The sequence below is a fragment of the Plectropomus leopardus genome, chromosome 9 (assembly GCF_026936395.1).
Source record: "Plectropomus leopardus strain MGB_pleo_1.0 chromosome 9, ASM2693639v1, whole genome shotgun sequence".
In the NCBI taxonomy this organism is placed as follows: Eukaryota; Metazoa; Chordata; class Actinopteri; order Perciformes; family Serranidae; genus Plectropomus; species Plectropomus leopardus.
The window spans coordinates 597,522-618,307 of NC_142184.1; the positions used below are offsets into that span (position 1 = coordinate 597,522).

At 44.6% G+C, this 20,786-nt stretch overlaps 1 protein-coding gene across 1 annotated transcript; it reads left to right on the plus strand.

Moving 5' to 3' along the window:
• Positions 1–3,135: 3,135 nt before the first annotated feature.
• LOC121940141 (leucine-rich repeat neuronal protein 1) lies at positions 3,136–20,786 on the plus strand. The gene is given in 15 exon segments (XM_088081551.1): positions 3,136–6,708; positions 12,973–13,180; positions 13,296–13,441; positions 13,575–13,676; positions 14,456–14,640; positions 15,117–15,359; positions 15,443–15,565; positions 16,283–16,405; positions 16,623–16,888; positions 16,891–17,033; positions 17,458–17,587; positions 17,668–17,858; positions 18,007–18,165; positions 18,940–19,054; positions 19,057–20,786. Coding segments are annotated over 14 exon segments (2,412 nt in total). The 5' UTR covers positions 3,136–6,708; positions 12,973–13,095; the 3' UTR covers positions 19,458–20,786.

Consider the following 20,786-nt stretch of genomic DNA (forward strand, 5'->3'; position numbering starts at 1 on the left):
TCTCTAAGTTCTCAGCCAGGAAAATAATTCAGTGTAAGAATTTGTGTTTTTGCTATGTGTAATTTATAGCCTGAGTATTTACCATAATCTTCTAATATCGACATCAGAATAGGAAATGTCCTGTCCGGGTCCTGGAGAGCCACAATAACATCATCAGCGAAGAGCCCTATCCGGTGCTCTTGCTTTCCTATATGGATTCCTTTTAAGTTGTCATTTTGTCTGATCATTTGTGCCAGCGGTTCGATGAATAAGGCAAACAAGGTAGGGCTAAAACAACATCCTTGGCGAGTTCCTCGTTGTAGAACAAATCTGTCCGTTAAGTGTCCATTAATTTTTATCCTCGCTGTTGGCTCTTGGTAGAGGCCTTGGATACATTGTATTATCTGTTCATGAATCCCTAGTTTTCCCAGAACCCGACACAGAAACCTCCAGTTGACACAGTCAAAGGCCTTTTCTGCATCAAGGCTCACCAGTGCTCCTCTCAGGCCCTGTCTTTGCATCTGATCTATTATGTGGAGAATGCGTCTAATGTTATCCTGGGTCTGCCTGCCTGTAATAAAACCTGATTGATCTTCATCTATCAAATCAGACATAAAATTTTCAAATCTTTTGGAAATTATTGAAGTGAAGATCTTATAATCCACATTTAGAATTGAAATAGGTCTATAGGATTCACAAAGTTCTTTATTTTTGTCTTGCTTAGGAATAACCGAAATTATGGCCTCTTTCCAAGGAGGGGGCAGTTTGCCCTCCATAAGAGTCAGATTGAAAGAATTTAGAAGTAGTGGGGTTAATTCCTCCCTAAATGTTTTATACCACTCGCTGGGGAATCCGTCACTACCTGGCGTTTTGTTTGATTTTAATCTGCTAATTGCGGCATCCAGTTCCTTTTTTGTGATTCTGGAAATTAGTTTTCTATTTTGCTCTTCTCCAATAGCAGGTAAGTCCAAGGATTCAAGGAATTCTTTCATTTCACACTCTTCTTTTGCTGCGGGTTGGGTATATACGTTTTCATAGTAATCTTTAAAAACCCTTTCTATTTCTTCAGGCTGGAATAGTAGTTGTTTCGTTATGGGGTCTCTAATCTTATGTATTGTGTGGGAGGCTTGCTGGACCCTAAGTCTTCTTGCCAGATATTTAGTTGCCTTGGGGCCAGATTCATAATAGGTCTGTTTAATGAATCTTAGTCTTTTCTCAACCTCTTGGCCTAGAATGTCATCTATCTGCCGTCTTGCACTGATTATCTGTCGTAAAACTGGTTCATCTTTATTATTTTTATGTTGCTGTTCCAGTGTTATTAGTTGGTTAACTAACTTCTTATAGTCTTCCTCTCGAGTCTTTTTTTGGTGAGCTGCCCTCGCTATCAACCTCCGTCTCATTACAGCTTTAACCGTGTCCCATAGTATGGTAGGATCCACTGGGCTGTTCAAGTTGTCCTCCACGCAGCGTTTAATTTCTTTCTTAATCTCCTCCTGTGTATTTCGGTTATTCAGCATACCCACATTTAATCGCCATAAAGTATTTTTGGTTCTCCTAGTTAGGTGAATATTGAGGTAAGTAATACTGTGGTCGGACAAGTCAGTTACCCCTATTTTACATTCCTGTACTCTATATCTATCTACTGTGTTCATAAAGAGACAGTGGATTCTGGAGTACACTGCGTGTGGGGCAGAGTGATGTGTGTAGTCCCTCTCTAATGGATGGACTTCTCTCCAGGCGTCGAACATCCCCAATTCAGCTAGAGAGGTGCTGACAAGTTTCGATAGATGAGTCTTAGGTCTCTTGTTATTTGTTGTGTCCAGTTTAGCATTCAAAATCATGTTGAAATCCCCCGCACATATTAGAATTCCTTCATTTTCCTGGGCTATGATCTCAAACAATAATTTCAAAAATATTCGATCAGAATTAGGTGGCACATAGACATTGACCAAAGTGACTAGAGTATTATCCAATATCCCTTTTACTATTACATATCTCCCTTCTTTGTCATTTATTTCTTTGATGACTTCAAAACTGACAGAGTTGGAAATTAATACAGCGACTTCTCTCTTTGGACCTTTCTTAAATGAGCTAAAAAAGGTATTTTTAAATCCAAATCTCCTCAATTTTTCGTGTTCTTGCTGATTTAGATGTGTTTCTTGTAAATATAATACTTGGATTTTTTCTTTCCTCATCTTAGCCATTACTTTTCTTCTTTTAATTGTATTGTTTAAGCCATTCACATTTAAGGATGCTATTCTCACGTTGTTACACTGCATTACTCATATGAATTAAGATAAACGAAAACATCGATAGCCCCACTGATAATGCCAAAGCGGTGGCATAGAACAAACACAGCAAATATAATAGTTGAACTTCCGGACAGTTGAGGATCTTTGCGTCCTCTAACAGTCTGATCCCGTTAGTGGATCTAGGGAAAACCCTCTTCAATAAAGAGGGCCTAACTTAGGAATGACAGGTCCTACGGTGAGGTCTAAAGTCATTCTAAATGAGTCCAACTTTTGAACTGAAAAGTAAGAGACAAAAAAAAAATAACCCAGACCTCCGATAGTCACTTTTCTTTTAGCGTAGGAATAGCAGAGTAACCAATATTCTGACAACTAAAAACACAAACTATATCAGAACATTCCTACCGGTTTTGCTTCGTTATATAATCGCTGATATTAGTCCGGCAATCTTCGGAACTCCTGCAGCTTTTCTTTGGCTCGTGCAGCTGCTGGTGTGTGGGTCCTCCGGGATCCCTCATTGCGCTGCCACTCCATGGCCGTCTTGGAGCCGTGACTCCAGTCCGGCCTCCGCCGGGTACGTCGGTGTCGGTATCTTCTCTGCGAGTCCGCGTTTCTCGAGTTCCTGCTTCACCTCCTCCGCGTTGTTGTAGACTCGAGTTCCCGTCGCCCAGTGGATCCTCATCCTGGTGAATGGAGTCTGGAACCGGACTCCTTTCTCCTTCAAGATTCTTTTAGCAACGTTATACTCCTTTCTCTTTTGCACAACCTCTGTCGCGTAATCGTGGTCGAATGATAGGACTTTATTCCCCAGCTGTATTTTCTTTACATGCCTCTCTCAGAACTCTCTCTTTGGTAGAGAATTCCAGAAAGTTCAGGATAATGGGTCTCCGCTGGGCTCCGTCTGCAGGCTTCTGTGCAAGTGACCGATGTGCTCTTTGGATTTTAAAATCTTCCGTCAGGTGGAGTTCACGTCTAAGCAGGTCTTGAACAAACGTGGCCGCGGACTCGCCCTCTTCTCCCTCTGTAACTCCGTAGATACGGAGATTATTTCTCCTCGATCTGGATTCCAGGTCAGTTAACTTATCCCGAAGGGCTTTTTGTTCTCTCAGTGAGACGATAAGAGCGTTGTTAGCCTCCTGTGCCCTCTGTTCCAGCTTTTCGATCCGCGACTCAGCCTCATTGATCTTGCCGCTCTGCAGCTGCTGTTCAGTGGCGACTTTAGCAAGTTGCTGGTTTATATCCTGTTTGAAATCATCCAAGTCTTTTTTCACGTCGCTCCTCAGCGTTTCACCAAATGAGCGCAGGGCATCTTTTATTTCTGTTTTCAAGTCTCTTATCTCCTTGCTGATAATTCCTAGATCCGTGCCCGTTTCAGCCTCGCTTCCAGCGAGGTGTGTTGTTTCGTGGCCACCGTCCTCATCCGTAGCATGGTTAGCTAGCGGTTCCTCCATTTCATCTGTCGTCGTGTTTTTAGCCTGAGTGAGTCGAGTTTTCCTTCCCATTCCAACTTTTCCCCGATCACATTACCGTCGGTATGATTTCTAGCTTTAGTTTTTCGAGTTTTCGGGGTTTTTTTACATTTGACTATCGGGAGCTCTGATGTAACGCAGCCTACCACGCCATGTCCAAACCCGGATCCCACAGTTTTATTTTTCATCATTTTAACAGTTCTGCATATTTGACAGTTTAGTTTTTTCATTATTATTGTTTTTAAAGTTTGCACATTTATGTTTTGCAGTTTTTTTATTTTATTTATTTATTTTACAGTTTTATGGTTTCACATCTTTGAGATTTTCATAGTTATTCGTCATAGTCATGCTGTTGTATAGTTGTTAGTTTTAGGTTTGACATGTTGACAGTGGTTATAGTTTTCGTTTTTACTTCCTGTGTTTTTACAGTTATTGTTTGAGTTGTTATAGTTTTACAGTTCATGATCATAATTTTACACCAGTCATAAGGGTGTTGTTTTTTTTACAGTACTTATTGTTTTCTTTCTTAAGTTTTAGTAATAGTAGTTTTACAGTAGTTGTAGTTTTACAGTAGTTGTAGTTTTACAGTGCAGCTATGATGGTCTGTGGGTGCGAAGAGACGAGACGAGACGAGACGAGACGAGACGAGACGAAGAAGACGGAGAGAGAAATGAAGCAAACAGAGGTCCTGATAAATTGTTTTGTTTTTTACAGTTTACAGTAGTAACAGTTTTACAATCGTTACTGTATTTTTTGAGAGACACGCAGAGACAGATGAAGTGATGGAGAGACACTGAGGGACACAGAGACAGATGAAGACGGAGAGATGCAGAGACAGATGAAGTGATGGAGAGACACTGAGGGACACAGAGACAGATGAAGACGGAGAGATGCAGAGACAGATGAAGTGATGGAGGGACACAGAGGGACACGGAGACAGATGAAGACGCAGAGAGACATAGAGCCAGATGAAGTGATGGAGGGACACAGAGGGACACAGAGACAGATGAAGACGCAGAGAGACATAGAGCCAGATGAAGTGATGGAGGGACACAGAGGGACACGGAGACAGATTAAGACGCAGAGACAGATGAAATGATGGAGGGACACAGAGGGACACAGAGACAGATGAAGACGCAGAGAGACATAGAGCCAGATGAAGTGATGGAGGGACACAGAGGGACACGGAGACAGATTAAGACGCAGAGACAGATGAAATGATGGAGGGACACAGAGGGACACAGAGACAGATGAAGACGCAGATGGACATAGATGGACAGATGAAGTGATGGAGGGACATGGAGACAGATGAAGACGCAGAGAGACGCAGATGGACATAGATGGACAGATGAAGTGATGGAGGGACACAGAGGGACATGGAGACAGATGAAGACGCAGAGAGACATAGAGCCAGATGAAGTGATGGAGGGACACAGAGGGACACGGAGACAGATTAAGACGCAGAGACAGATGAAATGATGGAGGGACACAGAGGGACACAGAGACAGATGAAGACGCAGATGGACATAGATGGACAGATGAAGTGATGGAGAGACATGGAGACAGATGAAGACGCAAAGAGACGCAGATGGACATAGATGGACAGATGAAGTGATGGAGGGACACAGAGGGACACAGAGACAGATGAAGACACAGAGAGACATAGAGACAGATGAAGTGATGGAGGGACACAGAGGGACACGGAGACAGATGAAGACGCAGATGGACATAGATGGACAGATGAAGTGATGGAGGGACACAAAGGGACACGGAGACAGATGAAGACGCAGAGAGACGCAGAGACAGATGAAGTGATGGAGGGACACAGAGGGACACGGAGACAGATGAAGACGCAGAGAGACGCAGAGACAGATGAAGTGATGGAGGGACACAGAGGGACACGGAGACAGATGAAGACGCAGATGGACATAGATGGACAGATGAAGTGATGGAGGGACACAAAGGGACACGGAGACAGATGAAGACGCAGAGAGACGCAGAGACAGATGAAGTGATGGAGGGACACAGAGGGACACGGAGACAGATGAAGACGCAGAGAGACGCAGAGACAGATGAAGTGATGGAGGGACACAGAGGGACACGGAGACAGATGAAGACGCAGAGAGACGCAGAGACAGATGAAGTGATGGAGGGACACAGAGGGACACGGAGACAGATGAAGAGCGAGAGACGCAGAGACAGATGAAGTGATGGAGGGACACAGAGGGACACGGAGACAGATGAAGACGCAGAGAGACGCAGAGACAGATGAAGTGATGGAGGGACACAGAGGGACACGGAGACAGATGAAGACACAGAGAGACGCAGAGACAGATGAAGTGATGGAGGGACACGGAGACAGATGAAGACGCAGAGAGACGCAGAGACAGATGAAGTGATGGAGGGACACGGAGACAGATGAAGGCAGAGAGGCAGAGACAGATGAAGTGATGGAGGGACACGGAGACAGATGAAGACGCAGAGAGACGCAGAGACAGATGAAGTGATGGAGGGACACGGAGACAGATGAAGACGCAGAGAGACGCAGAGACAGATGAAGTGATGGAGGGACACGGAGACAGATGAAGACGCAGAGAGATGCAGAGACAGATGAAGTGATGGAGGGACACGGAGACAGATGAAGACGCAGAGAGACGCAGACTCACTCAGTCATCAGGAGAATCTGGAGCATTACGTCATGTTAGCAACATCCGGGCTCTGATTGGTCCGTCAGCCAGTGGCCTATTAACCGGATTGGCTGATCCCGAGTCAGCTGCTGCGGACCTGATAGAGGACAGGAGGGAGAGGAGGGAGGGAGATATGCTTCAGATAAAAGCGGCGGCGGCGGGGGGAAACCGGATCCACAAAACCTGAACAGACCGACCCGGATCCTCTCTACCGGCCCAACCGGAGCCCCTCTGCCCGGCTCGGAGCGACCCTCCCCGGCCAGAGGTCCCGCTGCGGCCCGGAGCGAGCGGAGGAACAGGAGGAGCTGCAGGCGGAGGAGCAAGGTGAGGAGATGGGCGTCTGTCCTCCTGCACACACCGGAGGAGCTGCTCCGCACACTCACACTCAGGTTATTGTTATTATTATTTTTATTATTATTATTATCATTATCATCATTGTCATCATTATCATCATTATTATTATTATTATCATTATCATCATTATTATTATCATTATTATTATTAGAGCTGTGAGGCCGCTGCTGTTTGAGGATATTAAAACATCACTGAAGGAAATCCATAAATACGACGGTCCCTGAACGCATCATCCAGCAGGTTTTGGGGTTCCCACAAATCCTTAAAAAGTTCTAAAACAAAATCTAAATCTAAAAAATGTCCTTAATTAGGATTAAAATAACTGAAATAAACGTTTTAAAAATAAATATACACATTTATTTACTTCGCATTGTAAAATATTTTAAAATTTTAAGTAAGTAAAAGAATTATTAGAAGTTTTTATTTTGCATTGTAAAATCTGTTTAATTTTAAATTAATCAATAAAAATATAGCTTTTGCTTTTACTTTGCATTGTAATATCTTAAATTTTTTATTACTAACTTTAAAAAAAAGATATCTTTTTTTACTTTGCATTGTTAAAACTTAAAATAATTGGTAAATTTTAAAATAATAATTTACAAAATGTTTCTCGCATTAACGTTGTAAAGTCATGTTTTACGTCGCAATGAATATTTGGGGCGAAATTGTCCCCAATGTCATAAATGTCAGTTCATGTTTTTTGTTTGTTTTTGTTGTTCTTTAGTTTTTGTAAAATTAAATTTCATGTGGAGTGGCATTAGTACGTCTCAGAAAGTCTTAAATTACACTTGTATGAAAGCTGTAGGAACCCTGTTTAAAGTAAAATAGAAAATCAGGTAGAATTAAGGTCATGATTAGAATCCACACTGTTTGTGTTTATTGTAATATTATGTTTTCAATTTTAAACATAAAATTGTCATAATTATAATTTCTGGACATTTTTTTAAAAACTATTTTCTAATAATCCTCCCCTCTTTTTTAAGAAATATAGAATAGATTTTTGTTCAAAAATACTAAAATTAATATCTATGTATATATATGTAATTATTTTATATTGTTTATGCAACACGCCCTCAAATATAAATTAATATTATTATAAACAGTTTTTTTTAAAGATATATAACATATAGTGCTTTATAAAAAAAGATTATAATTTTTTTTTTTAAATTCTGTAACATGATTTTAAATATAAAATTTTTTGGGGGGATAAATTTCTAATTGTGTAATTTGTTAAAATCGTTCTTAGCTTAGCTTAGCATAGTGACTGTAAACGAATGGAAACTGTTAGCCTGTCTCTCTGAGTCAGGTTTGATTTGTTGTGAACACAAAGTGAAACACAGCAGGGACTATTTGTCCATGAGCAGCAACAGTGTATCCCTCCGCCACATGACCTCAGCTGACCTCAGGTGACCTCAGGTGACCTCAGGTTTCAGTTCTGACTCAACAGCAGCGAGTTTGTCTGACAGACTCTCCTCTCCTCCCCTCCTCCCTCTTCTCCTCTCCTCTCTCCTCTCTCCTCTCCTCTCTTCCTCTCTTCTCCTCCCTCTTCTCCTGTCCTCTCTTCTCTCTCCTCTCCTCTCTCCTCTCTCCTCTCCTCCCTCCTCTCCTCTCCTCTCCTCTCTTCCTCTCCTCCTCCTCCTCCTCTCCTCTCCTCTCCTCTCCTCTCCTCTCCTCTCTCCTCTCCTATCTTCCTCTCTTCTCCTCTCCTCCCCTCTCTCCTCTCCTCTCCTCCTCTCCTCCTCCTCCTCTCCTCTCCTCTCCTCTCCTCTCTTCCTCTCCTCCTCCTCCTCCTCTCCTCTCCTCTCCTCTCCTCTCCTCTCCTCTCCTCTCCTCTCTCCTCTCCTATCTTCCTCTCTTCTCCTCTCCTCCCCTCTCTCCTCTCCTCTCTTCCTCTCCTCTCTTCCTCTCCTCCTCCTCCTCTCCTCTCCTCTCCTCTCCTCTCTTCCTCTCCTCCTCCTCTCCTCTCCTCTCCTCTCCTCTCTCCTCTCCTATCTTCCTCTCTTCTCCTCTCCTCCCCTCTCTCCTCTCCTCTCTTCCTCTCCTCTCTTCCTCTCCTCCCCCTCCTCTCCTCTCCTCTCCTCTCCTCTCCTCTCCTCTCTTCCTCTCCTCTCCTCTCTCCTCTCCTCTCCTCTCTTCTCCTCTCCTCCCCTCTCTCCCTCTCCTCTTCCTCTCCTCCCTCCTCTCCTCTCTCCTCTCCTCTCCTCTCCTCTCTTCCTCTCCTCCTCTCCTCTCCTCTCTCCTCTCCTCTCCTCTCTCCTCTCTCCTCTCCTCTCTTCCTCTCCTCCTCTCCTCTCCTCTCTCCTCTCCTATCTTCCTCTCTCCTCTCCTCTCCTCTCCTCTCCTCTCCTCTCCTCTCCTCTCCTCTCCTCTCCTCTCCTCTCCTCTCCTCTCCTCTCCTCTCCTCTCCTCCCCTCTCCTCTCCTCTCCTCTCCTCTCCTCTCCTCTCCTCTCCTCTCCTCTCCTCTCCTCTCTTCCTCTCCCCTCTCCTCTCCTCTCCCCCCTCTCTCCTCTCCTCTCCCCCCCTCTCCTCTCCTCTCTCCTCTCCTCTCCTCCCCTCTCTCCTCTCCTCTCTTCCTCTCCTCTCCTCTCCTCTCCTCTCCTCCCCTCTCTCCTCTCCTCTCTTCCTCTCCTCTCTCCTCTCCTCCCCTCTCTCCTCTCCTCTCTTCCTCTCTCCTCTCCTCTCCTCTCCTCTCCTCTCTCCTCTCCTCTCTCTCTCCTCTCTCTCTCTCTCCTCCTCCTCTCCTCCTCTCCTCTCTCCTCCTCCTCTCTCCTCCTCCTCCCCCTCTCTCCCCCTCCTCTCCTCTCTTCTCCTCCCCCTCTCCTCTCCTCCTCTCCTCTCTCCTCTCTCCTCTCCTCTCTCCTCCTCCTCCTCTCTCCTCTTCTCTCCTCCCCTCTCCTCTCCTCTCTTCCTCTCCTCCTCTCCTCTCCTCTCTCCTCTCCTCTCCTCTCTCCTCTCCTCTCCTCTCCTCTCCTCTCCTCTCTCCTCTCCTCTCTTCCTCTCCTCCTCCTCCTCGTTATGTAATATCAGTGAAACTTGTTAATTGGGTCACTGAGTTTCTTCAGTTCACTCGAGTTTGTTTCACATTTAGATGGTTTCCACGGTAACTGCCGCTGAAGTCTGTTATCATGTTTTCACTTCCTGTTCCGTCGTCTCAGAGTTTTGGGTTTTTTTTGGGTTTTTTGGGGTCATTGTCACAGAAAGTCGTTTTTCACATGTGTGAAACACATAACGTGTTTTAACTTGTTTGTCGCTGTGACGTTTACATCATGTGACCTCGATGTCGTTGGTTTTTCAGCTTTCTGCTTCTGATTGGATGAGATTGAATTTGAAACACGCAGAAGGTGATCTGTGCAGATCATCTGGCTGAACTAAACCTGTAAGTCTGTAAACTCGTGTTGGTCACGGAGATTATTTTGGGAGAGGTCGATAATCCAAGGAGGTTTTTTGACGAGGGAACCAGAGCGGCGCTGACTTCCTGTTGGACCGCAGAAATACGTCATCCTTCGTCGCTCTGCTCTTCAGGGTGAAATTATTAGAAAGTTTTAAAATAAAAAGTGTTTCCAGGCCTGGAAATATTTTGGAATTAAAGGAATGTTTTGAAAAGTTTTGAAAATAGCTGATGATAAATTAATCAGCCAAAATTAATTTGCATTATCATTATTGTTGTAATAGTAATAATAATAGTAATAATAATAATGAGACTTTTACAGGTAACCGTGGTAACAGAGTATTTCTTGGCCTTCTGACTGTGAGCGTGTTGTCAGCTCATTAGTGTGTTTGTTCTATATTTACGTCTCCTCCTACCTGAGTGTGTGTGTGTGTGAGAGAGTATGTGTGAGTGAGTGAGTGAGTGAGTGAGTGTGTGTGTGTGTGTGTGTGTGTGTGTGTGTGTGTGTGTGTGTGTGTGTGTGTGTGTGTGTGAGTGAGTGAGTGAGTGAGTGTGTGTGTGTGTGTGTGTGTGTGTGTGTGTGTGTGTGTGTGTGTGAGTGTGTGAGTGTGTGTGTGTGTGTGAGTGTGTGTGTGTGTGTGTGTGAGTGTGTGTGTGAGTGTGTGTGTGTGTGTGTGTGTGTGAGCATTCAAAGTTAATTAAATGTCTCTCCTCCAATCACAGCGTCTTCAGTGGGACACTTAATGAGGCGCTCACAGTTCGTTAAATAATTAATATCCCCTCATCAATATTCCATCTGCTCCTCAGCAGGAGGAGGAGGAGGAGGAGGAGGAGGCGTGCTCCTCCTTCAGTGTGTGGTGAACAGGAAGGAGGAGGTGCACATGTTTGAACATCTGTCCAGCTGCTGCGCTGCGTTCAGGGTCAGTCAGGAGATGAAGTTTCACCGTTTGCTCGTTAGAGGCGACGCCTGCACGAGGCTCGATCGTGTCCGACTCCGTCTGACGTCATGCAGATATCAACGATCATGAACTCACACTTTGTAATTATTGTAATAATAATTACTAATGTTATAATAATTATGAGAAGTATACAAATAACAAGACAAAAATGATGAAAGAAATAAATAAAACCACAAAATCAAAGGAAATGAAATGAAACACTTTAAAAAAGTAAATTAGATAAAAATATGATAAAAAATATGCTTCTACTACTTCAAGTAGTAATCATGATAATAATTATAATTAATACAATTTTCATTATAGATTTATAGATTTTTTTATTTGTTCTGATTTTGTGGTTTTATTGTTATTTATTACTTGTATAGTTTTTTCCCTTTTTATTTGTATAATCATTATTATTAGTATTTGTATCATTAGCGTTAGTATTAGTATTATAGTCCTAATTACTCGTGATAGTTGTTTCGGCTTACATTACTGATAGTTCTCACACTGCAGCAGTTTGTATCCATGCAGAGTGAAATCATTATAATTGTGCAGCAGCTGCAGAACAAAGTAAAAAGAGCGTAAACATAAAACATTAAAAATACACACGACAAAAATCAAATGCAGGTGTGCAGAGTGAAGAAGCTCGTTAGTGAGCTGCAGACCGTCAGTGTGAATATCACTGATTTATTCTTTAATTATCACAAAGAGACACAAAGTCTGTGTGAAGAAAAAACATCTGACTGTAAAGTTGTGAATGAGTTCAGACACACACGCATGCCGCACACACGCACACACACACGCAGACTGTGTGGACCAATCACAGAGCAGCTCAGAGGTCAACCCCCCCCCCTCCTCCTTCTATGTCACTTCCTGGCTGGTTGCCATGGCAGCAGAGGCAAGGTGTCCCCGTTTCCTACCGTGTGTGTGTGTGTGTGTGTGTGTGTGAGACTGTGTCTGTGTGTGTGTTTGCATGTGTGTATGTCTGTGTGTGTCTGTGTGAATCTTCAAGTTTTCGTTCGAGAATGAGGACTCTTTGTGACGTGAGGACATTTTGTCAGATCCTGTTGGGTTCATGTTCAGGTCAGAGTGAAACTGAGAGTTTTCTTTTCTTCTTCCTGTTGCGATAACTGTGTGTGTGTTGATGCATGTGTCCTAAATGTAGTCCAGATTGTGTATTTGAGTGTAATCAGTGAATTTGCAGCTCAGCTCCTACAATAAGTCTAAAATACACTGTGGAAACTAAATAGTTACATTCAGACTGTTCAGGTCCAAAAATGCTCCATTGAAACCCATTCAAACTGACATTTTTGATCCCACAGCCATCAGAGCAGAAAAACAGGACTTGTATTATTTCTGGGTGTCATTCTGGGCTTTTGACTCTGAATTTGTCATTTTTTGCCATTTTTGTCATTTCCACTAGGTGACCTGTCACAGTCAATGTAGCTGCTGATCACTGACATATCCCAGAGTGTCAGCAGCTACACTCACACACCTGAGGAGGAGGAGACTCAACATCATTCTTCTTTTGTTTTGTTTTTTCATCTAAAAACATTGTGGCATCATGACAAAAAAGCAGCATTCAAGGGGTTAAAATTCTGAAAATTAATGATGATTTGATATTTATGATTATGACAGATGTTGGTAAAAAAATAAATAAATAAGCTCAATGAAAGCAGAAAATCATATTAATGTAAAATATTTTTTAAAGCTTGATTTTGAAAAGTGCATTTGTGCACAGAGTGATACGAGTGTGTGTGATATTAAAGTGAGCCCTAAAGGGTTAATCTTGCGGCGCCTTTAGACTTAACAAATGTATCAAATTGACTGATTAAATCTCGAAAGTTAAGGAGTCGTTTCTCCGAGCTTTCGATGTTCATGAAAACGTCTCTTTTCTATCGCAGGTCAACGGAGGAAAGTCTGTCCTCCGTCCAGCTGCAGATGTGAGCCGCCTCCTCTGAGCCTCTGGAGGAAGTTGTGGCCAAAGTCCAATCAGCACTCCCCCTCAGCTCCACTCCTAGTGCACCATGGGATTTGCAGTCCTTTCCACCCTCCTCCTCCTCTCTTTGGTGACATCATCAGTGTGTGCTGCGGTGGGCGTGGCCAGTCCAGGTACAGAGCAGCTCTACAGACACCAAATATGAACACCTGAAGGACACGGTTTGATCATAGGGTTAATGGTGTGTGTGTGTGTGTGTGTGTGTGTGTGTGTGTGTCTCTCCTACAGGTGGCACCATGCTGTGTCCTCTGCAGTGTGTGTGTGAGACGAGGCCATGGTACACGCCACAGTCCGTGTATCACCAGGCACGGACCGTCGACTGCAATGAGCTCCACCTGCACCGAGTTCCCGCCAACATGTCAGCCGACACACAGGTAACGAATCCGTACGATAACAATCTTTGGTTTTATAACACAACTCCTCATTTTCATAAACCACTGAATCCACCGTTCTTGTTGTGAACTTGTTAGTTTGTGATGATGTTGTTGCGACCTTGTTGTGTTTCAGGTGCTGCTGCTGCAGAGTAACAACATCTCATCCATCAGCACAGAGCTGCAGAGTCTCACCAACCTGACAGAACTGGACCTGTCACAGAACCACTTCACACAGGTGACGCACCTGGACTGCATTTACATCATAATAACTTTATTCATGAAGCACTTTCCAAGCTCAAACACACACACACAGTGCTCTCCAGATTAAAGGCCCATGTCAGCCCTCGTTTACTAAAGTTCAGAACATGCGAGCACATAAATCAAACAGCTCTGAGCGCGTACATAAAGACATAATGCTGGTGACCTTTGACCCCGCAGGCTCAGTGTGGGCTCAGGAACACTTTGGAAAACCATCGTCGGTGATCACAGTCGATCAGGTTAGGACTTCACCATGCAGAGTGAAGTCAGATATCGACAGAAACACAGCAGACTTGAAGAGAAAAAGGGCCATAAACATTTTGAAAGTTTTTTAATGAGACATTTTGGCAATTATTTTTCCTTTTTAAAAAATTGGTAATTTTTTTTTTTTTTCAAATTTTCTGTGATTTTTCAGGAAAACATTTTAGCAATTTGTTTTTTCTCCAACATTTTTTATGATTATTATTATTTTTTTAATCCTGAATTTTTTTTTCTTTTTTTTCTTTCAATTTTGTTATGATTTTTAAAGAAATTGTGTTTTGGGGGGGTTAAGGTATGGCAGTTTTTTTTTTTCTTTAAAAATTGGTGATTTTTTTTCTTTAACATTATGGTGAGGTTTTTTTTCTTTGGGCATGTTTGGTAATTTTCTGAATTTTTTTTTACACCTTTTTTTTTCTTTCCTTAAAATTTTTGGCATTTTTTCGAGACAACATTTTGGCGTTTAGCCGAGCTCTCTGCGTCTGTCTCTGGTTCCAGGTGAGCTCCATGGGTTTGTCCTCTCTGGGCCGGCTGGTGACTCTGTACCTGGAGGAGAACCACATCGAGGAGCTGGAGGACTTCAGTCTGAGGAACCTGTCCAGTCTGGAGGAACTCTACATCAATCACAACCGCATCTCGTCCATCGGACCCAAAGCCTTCGTCGGACTCACCGACCTGCTGCGGTAACTAAAGTGCAGGGTGACGATGTTCTGAAGGCAGCGTCGTAACCCTCCGACCAACGGGACAACAACCTCCAGACAAGCCAACATTTCTCAGATATTAGGACATTCCCAGGATTTTAGGGATTTTAAGGCATTTCTTGGATTTCAGGAATTGTCTTGGACTTTAGGACACTTCTAGAATTTCAGGACATTTTGAGGATTTTAGGACGTTTCTAGGATTTTAGTATATTTTTTAGGACTTCAGGACATTTTTAGGATTTAAGGGATTTGAGGACATTTCTAGGATTTGGGGATGTTTCTAGGAATTTAAAATGTTTCAGGGATTTTAGCACATTTTTAGGATTTTAGAACATTTCTAGTATTTATGACATTTCTAGGACTTCAGGACACTTCTAAGATTTTAAGAAATTTGTATCACCGATCTATAGGAATAACAGTGTGTGACGGGTTTTTGTGCCCTCTGCTTGGTCCTGCAGGCTCCACCTGAACTCTAACCGGCTGGTGGCCATCGACAGCCGCTGGTTCGAGTCCCTGCCATCTCTGGAGATCCTGATGATTGGGGAGAACCCCATCCTGGGTCTGGAGGAGAAGAACTTCCTGCCTCTGTCCCGCCTCCACAGCCTGGTGCTGGCGGGGATGGGGCTGGCGTCCGTCCCCGCCGCCGCCTTCCAGGGCCTGGACTACCTGGAGAGTCTGTCCTTCTACGACAACCGGCTCAGGTGAGTCCGAGCACCGCCGCCGTGACCTCTGTGATCTGGTCTCTGTGTGACGCCGTGCTGATGTGGCCGCTGTTCTTCGGCAGGTCAGTTCCTCGGGACGCTCTGAGCGTGCTCCCTAACCTCAAGTTCCTGGACCTGAACCGGAACCCGATCAGCCGAATCCAGCAGGGAGACTTTCAGAACCTGCAGCACCTGGAGGAGCTCAGGTGAGTCCGACAGACACACAGATGGAGTTTATCCTCGGTCACAGTCCTTTGATAGTGATTATCGGCCGATGACCACTCCAATCGTATTTATCTAAATATCGATTAGATGTGTTTCTGCTAAATCCGACACGCACAAACTACTGGATCCTGATTCAAAAACCAGATCAGATCTATGTTAACCCTTTGAAACCTGAACAATCTGGCTTCATTTCTTCCAACAACAAGAAAAAATGCAATGAGGAACTTAACAAGAAATTGCCCCAAAATTAACAAGAAATTAGTAAAATGTTAAAAAAAAACTATGACCTCGGGCCCTCTCTGCGTGGAGGGACCATCCGCCCGGACACCGGCACTCGGCCGGCTGGCAGTGGGCCCGCTGATGACGGGTCACGCAAGCCAATTGGTCAAATAATAATAAATAATTCTGCATCACATGAGGCTCGAGCTCACAACCTCAGACACCAAGTCAGTGTCCCAGTGAGCGCCACGAGAGAAACCAGAGATGACTGCGGCCACCAGCAGGGGGCAGGATATCAGCTGTCTGTGCATGAGAGGCAGACTTCAAACTGCTGCCAAAAATTCACTCAAGACCAAACTCTGAGTCTGCAGACTTCATCCAGACTGCAGAGAGATGTTGATCTTTTGTTTTTACAAATAAATACAAATGATAATTAATAATAATTAATAATAATGATAATAATGTTGACTGTGTCTCAGTCTGAACAACATGGACGAGCTGCTGATGGTGGAACGAGATGCTTTCCAGAATCTTCCAGAAATCGCCAAACTGGAACTCTGCAGCAACCAGCAGCTGAGCTACATCCACCCTCAGGCCTTCAGGTGTCCGTCTGTCTGTCCATCTGTCCATCTGTCCTTCTGTCCTTCTGTCTGTCTGTCTCTCTCTCTGTTTCATTTAAACAAATTTAAAAAACAACTTGATGGCTTTAAAGTCTAAATTTTACTTCTTTCTTTTTCATTTTTTCTTTGGTCCTCTGTCTTTCTCCTCCTTCTGTCTTTCATCATTCACCTCCTTCATGTCTCCTCCTCCTCCCCTCAGTGAGCTGTCTTCCCTGCGGACGCTCCTCCTCCACAGTAACCAGCTGAGTCTCCTCTCTGGGGATGTCCTGTCCTCCCTGCCTTCCCTGGAGGAGGTGTCTCTGCACTCCAACCCGCTGCGCTGCGACTGTCTGGGCTCCTGGGGGCCTCACCTGGGCAACCAGTCGCACCTCAAGGTGCTCGAGTCCTCCATCACCCTCTGCTCCTCCCCGCTGCACCTCATTGGTCGGGAGCTGCAGGAGGTGGTGGGGGCGGGTGGGCGAGGCGGGCCAACAGCTGCCTGCCCCACATCAGTCCTCACGCCTTCCCGTCAGCCATCAACGTCAGCGCCGGGCAGCCAATCACACTGGAGTGCTGGGCCGACGCCGACCCAGCCCCCCAGTTCTACTGGGTGACGCCCACCGGAGACAAGGTGTGTGTGTGCGTGTGTGTGTGTGCGTGACCTTTTTTTGTAACTTAGCTTTCATTTTTGCTTGAACATTATTTATTGACAGACAACCCAGTTTTTTCTATTTTTTCTTTTTTTTCTTTGCTGCGTCCACATGAACTCTTTCATATTAATGAAATAAAATGTAGGAAGTCAGGCAATAATTCTGACAATAATAGTGATAGTAATTACAGCAATAATAATAATGTCTGTAATAGTAATAAATAACAATCGTAACGAGAAGTAAAAGGACAAAAAATCGAGCTCAAAACAAAAAAATCAAAGGTGGATGGAGGTAAGGGTCAGGGGAGGGAGTTTTGCGTAAGTGTGTGTCTGTGTGTGTGTGTCTGTGTGTGTGTCTGTGTGTGTGTGTGTGTAGTGATTTCATGTTTCTTGGTTACCTGCTCAGGTGAGCTCAGAGGCTGTGGCTGCACCAATCATATCAGAAGAGGGGCGTGGCCTGAGCAGGAAGAAGAAGAAGCATCGTCTGTCGGAGCCCGGAGCGCTGGTGATCGAACACGCCGAGCCGTCAGACGCTGGTCAGCGAGGTTTTTAATATGGATAAAAGAAAAAAACAAACATAGAGAAATCGATAACTCCGCCTGTCTCTGTCTCTCAGGTGTGTACACGTGTGTGGCGTGGAACGCAGAGGGCGCAGACACGAAGAGCGTCTCCATATTCGTGGACTCTCGGGGGTCTGTGGGCTCGTGGTCGTCCGGGGGGACGCGGTGGGGTGGCGAGCCCAGCAGAGAGCAGCCGTGGCTGGGGAACTCATCCAGCGCTGCAGCCTCTCTGGTGGTGCTGGCAAAGGTTCCCGCTCTGTTTCTAAAACTCCTTTCAGAGTCTTTTTATCTGAGTTTTAAATCTGTCGAAAAACAGTTTCCATTACGGCTGTCATCAGAATCTGGGCTCAGACTAACTTTTGGAGGTGTGCTGCTGTTTCCTGTTTCCTGTGCAGGTGGTGCACGCCCAGTCGGTGGTGTTGGAGTGGAAGTTGTTTCCCAGCGGAGGAGCTTCGTCTGCGGGTGAGAACCAGCAGGACGCCGCCCCCCCTCTGACCCGCTGGAGCAGTGCCACCGTGCACATCGACAACCCTCAGATCAGCTACACCGCCAAGGTGAGCACAGCCGCCCGCTGATGGATCCATATATTTATTTAACGATAATAAAATGCACCAAAATCTGCTTCAGCTGAAGACCGTTTTCACATCTACAGCTGACAAGGATGAAAGTGAAAGCTGCAGGTGAATTATTTTCCTCTGCAGCGGAAAGACGAGACACAAAATCCTTATAATTCCCCACAGAAACGAAATCTACGTATGATAAAAGAAACAATAACGTGAGCTGCACCGCACTGAAACACTTTGTTTGGCATTCATTAAAAATGCGGTGAACTGGGGGAAGAGACGCTGGACAGGAAGTGACCAGGGCCTCCGCAGATCCCTAAAAACTCTTAAAAGGTTTTGAATTCATGAATCTAAAAATAGGGCCTTGATTAGTTTGAAACGGACTTAAAAATGTTCAGATGGGGAAAGTAGGATTTTCTGAATCTTTTTTTCTGAAGTTGCATGTAAAATCTTTTTTTTGTTAAACAGTTTCATAAATTACTTTTCTTGAACTCGTCATGATGAGCCCAAATGTCGGTTTATTTCCCGCTTCTGTCGGTAATCACTTTTGTGATTATGTCATATTTTCATCGTCTTCCATGTTTCCCACAAAGATTATTTCACTTTTTTTTTTTTACAATAAACTTTAAAAAAATAAATTGTCCTTCAATTTTGGTTATTTGAAAATTGGTCTGATACTTAGTTTGAGTGGCATTTAAAAAAGTCTTAAAGTGCCCTTACCTTAAGCTGCAGGAAGTGACGTCATGTCCCTCTCTGTGTGTCCAGGTCCCCGTGGACGTCCAGGAGTATAATCTGACTCACCTGCTTCCCGCCACAGAGTACCACGTCTGCCTCACCGTCTACTCCTCCTCCCCTCCCCACCTCCTCCCCACCCCCATCACCCTCCTCCCCATCACCCCTCCGCCCCCGTCCACACTTCCTGTCTGAACGTCACCACGAAGGAGGCGGGTTTCTCCGTGGAGCTAGTGGCATCGCGGCGCAGCAGCGTGGCGCTGGCGGCGGTGATGGGCTCCATGTTCGCCCTGTCCATCATGGCGCTGCTGGTGGTGTACATGGGCCGCCGTGTGCAGCAGCACAAGTCCTGCGGACACTCGCTGAAGAAGTACATGCAGCACGCCACGTCCATCCCGCTGAACGAGCTGTACCCGCCGCTCATCACGCTGTGGGAGAGCGAGGCCGAGAAGGACAAGGAGGACAAGGAGCAGGAGGAGAGGGAGGCGGGGGAGAGGGGGGAGGAGGCCGGAGGGAGTCAGATCGACACCACAAAGACCTACATGTGGTAGCTGGAGGAGGAGGAGGAGGAGGAGGAGGACAGAGAGACACTCGAGGGTTAACGAAGGACAGAAGAGGAAAACAGGAAAGAGGTCACATGACTGAGTGAGGAGCCTGACAGACAAACAGAGGGGAACAAACGCCACGCTGTCGACAACAAACACACCTGAGAGGCGGAGAGGTCACGTGATCACATGATCACGTGACCTACACAACGATCAGCCGACGATCAGCCGACGATCAGCCGACGATAACAGGATGTCTCGTCTTCCAGCAGCCGAACAGGCGAAGTGTTGAGCTATGAGTGGAAATGTTTTTCTGCCTCCTGTCTTCTGTCCTCCTCCGTCCGTCTGTGTGAAGCACACTGACAGGAGCTGGACTGTTAAAAACATCAAATTATTGTAATTTAGTTGATGTGATGAACATGAATGCAGCACTAACTCTGAGCACAGCAGCAACATGCAAGACTTCACTCAGCAGAGGAGCTGAAAGGTCCCGCATTCACACCAAACGTTTCACAGCCGTTTAAAGGAAATCAGGTTGTATAAAGTTTTTATTTTACACCTCTCAGAGATGTCCATGCCTTCCCTCCTTCTGAATATTTAATAATTACACAATTATATCAGCTGCAGAAACAAAAGACTTCACATCAAACTGTATGCAGATGACACGGTGATTTATTTATAGATCTATTTTACAGCAGTTTATTTCTAATAATGAACATGAGTGAGCAGCCAGCAGGAGATAAACATTCAAATATTACAAAGAACTTTATTATGAAAGCATAAAATGTATGTTTTATAGGTTTCACTTTACGGGAAATGAATGTTTGTAATTTGTTTTTAGGATTAGGTTGAATTTGTTTTTTATTTTACACCTGACACAAAGATGTCTACATCTTCCCTCTACAATTGTTTGTTAATTATATCAGCATCTGCAGTGACACGAACCTCACGTCAAACTCTACGCAGATGACACGGTGTTTTATAGACAGGAAGTTCTATTTTATTATTCAAACGCTCAGCTGCAATAATAGGCTACAAACCCTGAACACATCAAACTATATGCAGATGACACAGTGTTTTACAGATAGAAATGTGTATATATATATGTATATATATATATATATATATATATATATAATTATTATTATTATTTTAACTGTTGGCTGCAGTAAAAGGCTACAAATCCTCAACACAATAAACTAAATAAAAGTTTAACTCTGTGACATAAAGGTGAGAGACTGAGGAAGAGGAGGCTGGTTTAGTGTTTACCTGTGGGACACCTGTGGGACACCTGTGGGACACCTGTGGGACACCTGTCAGAGTCAAAAAACAAAA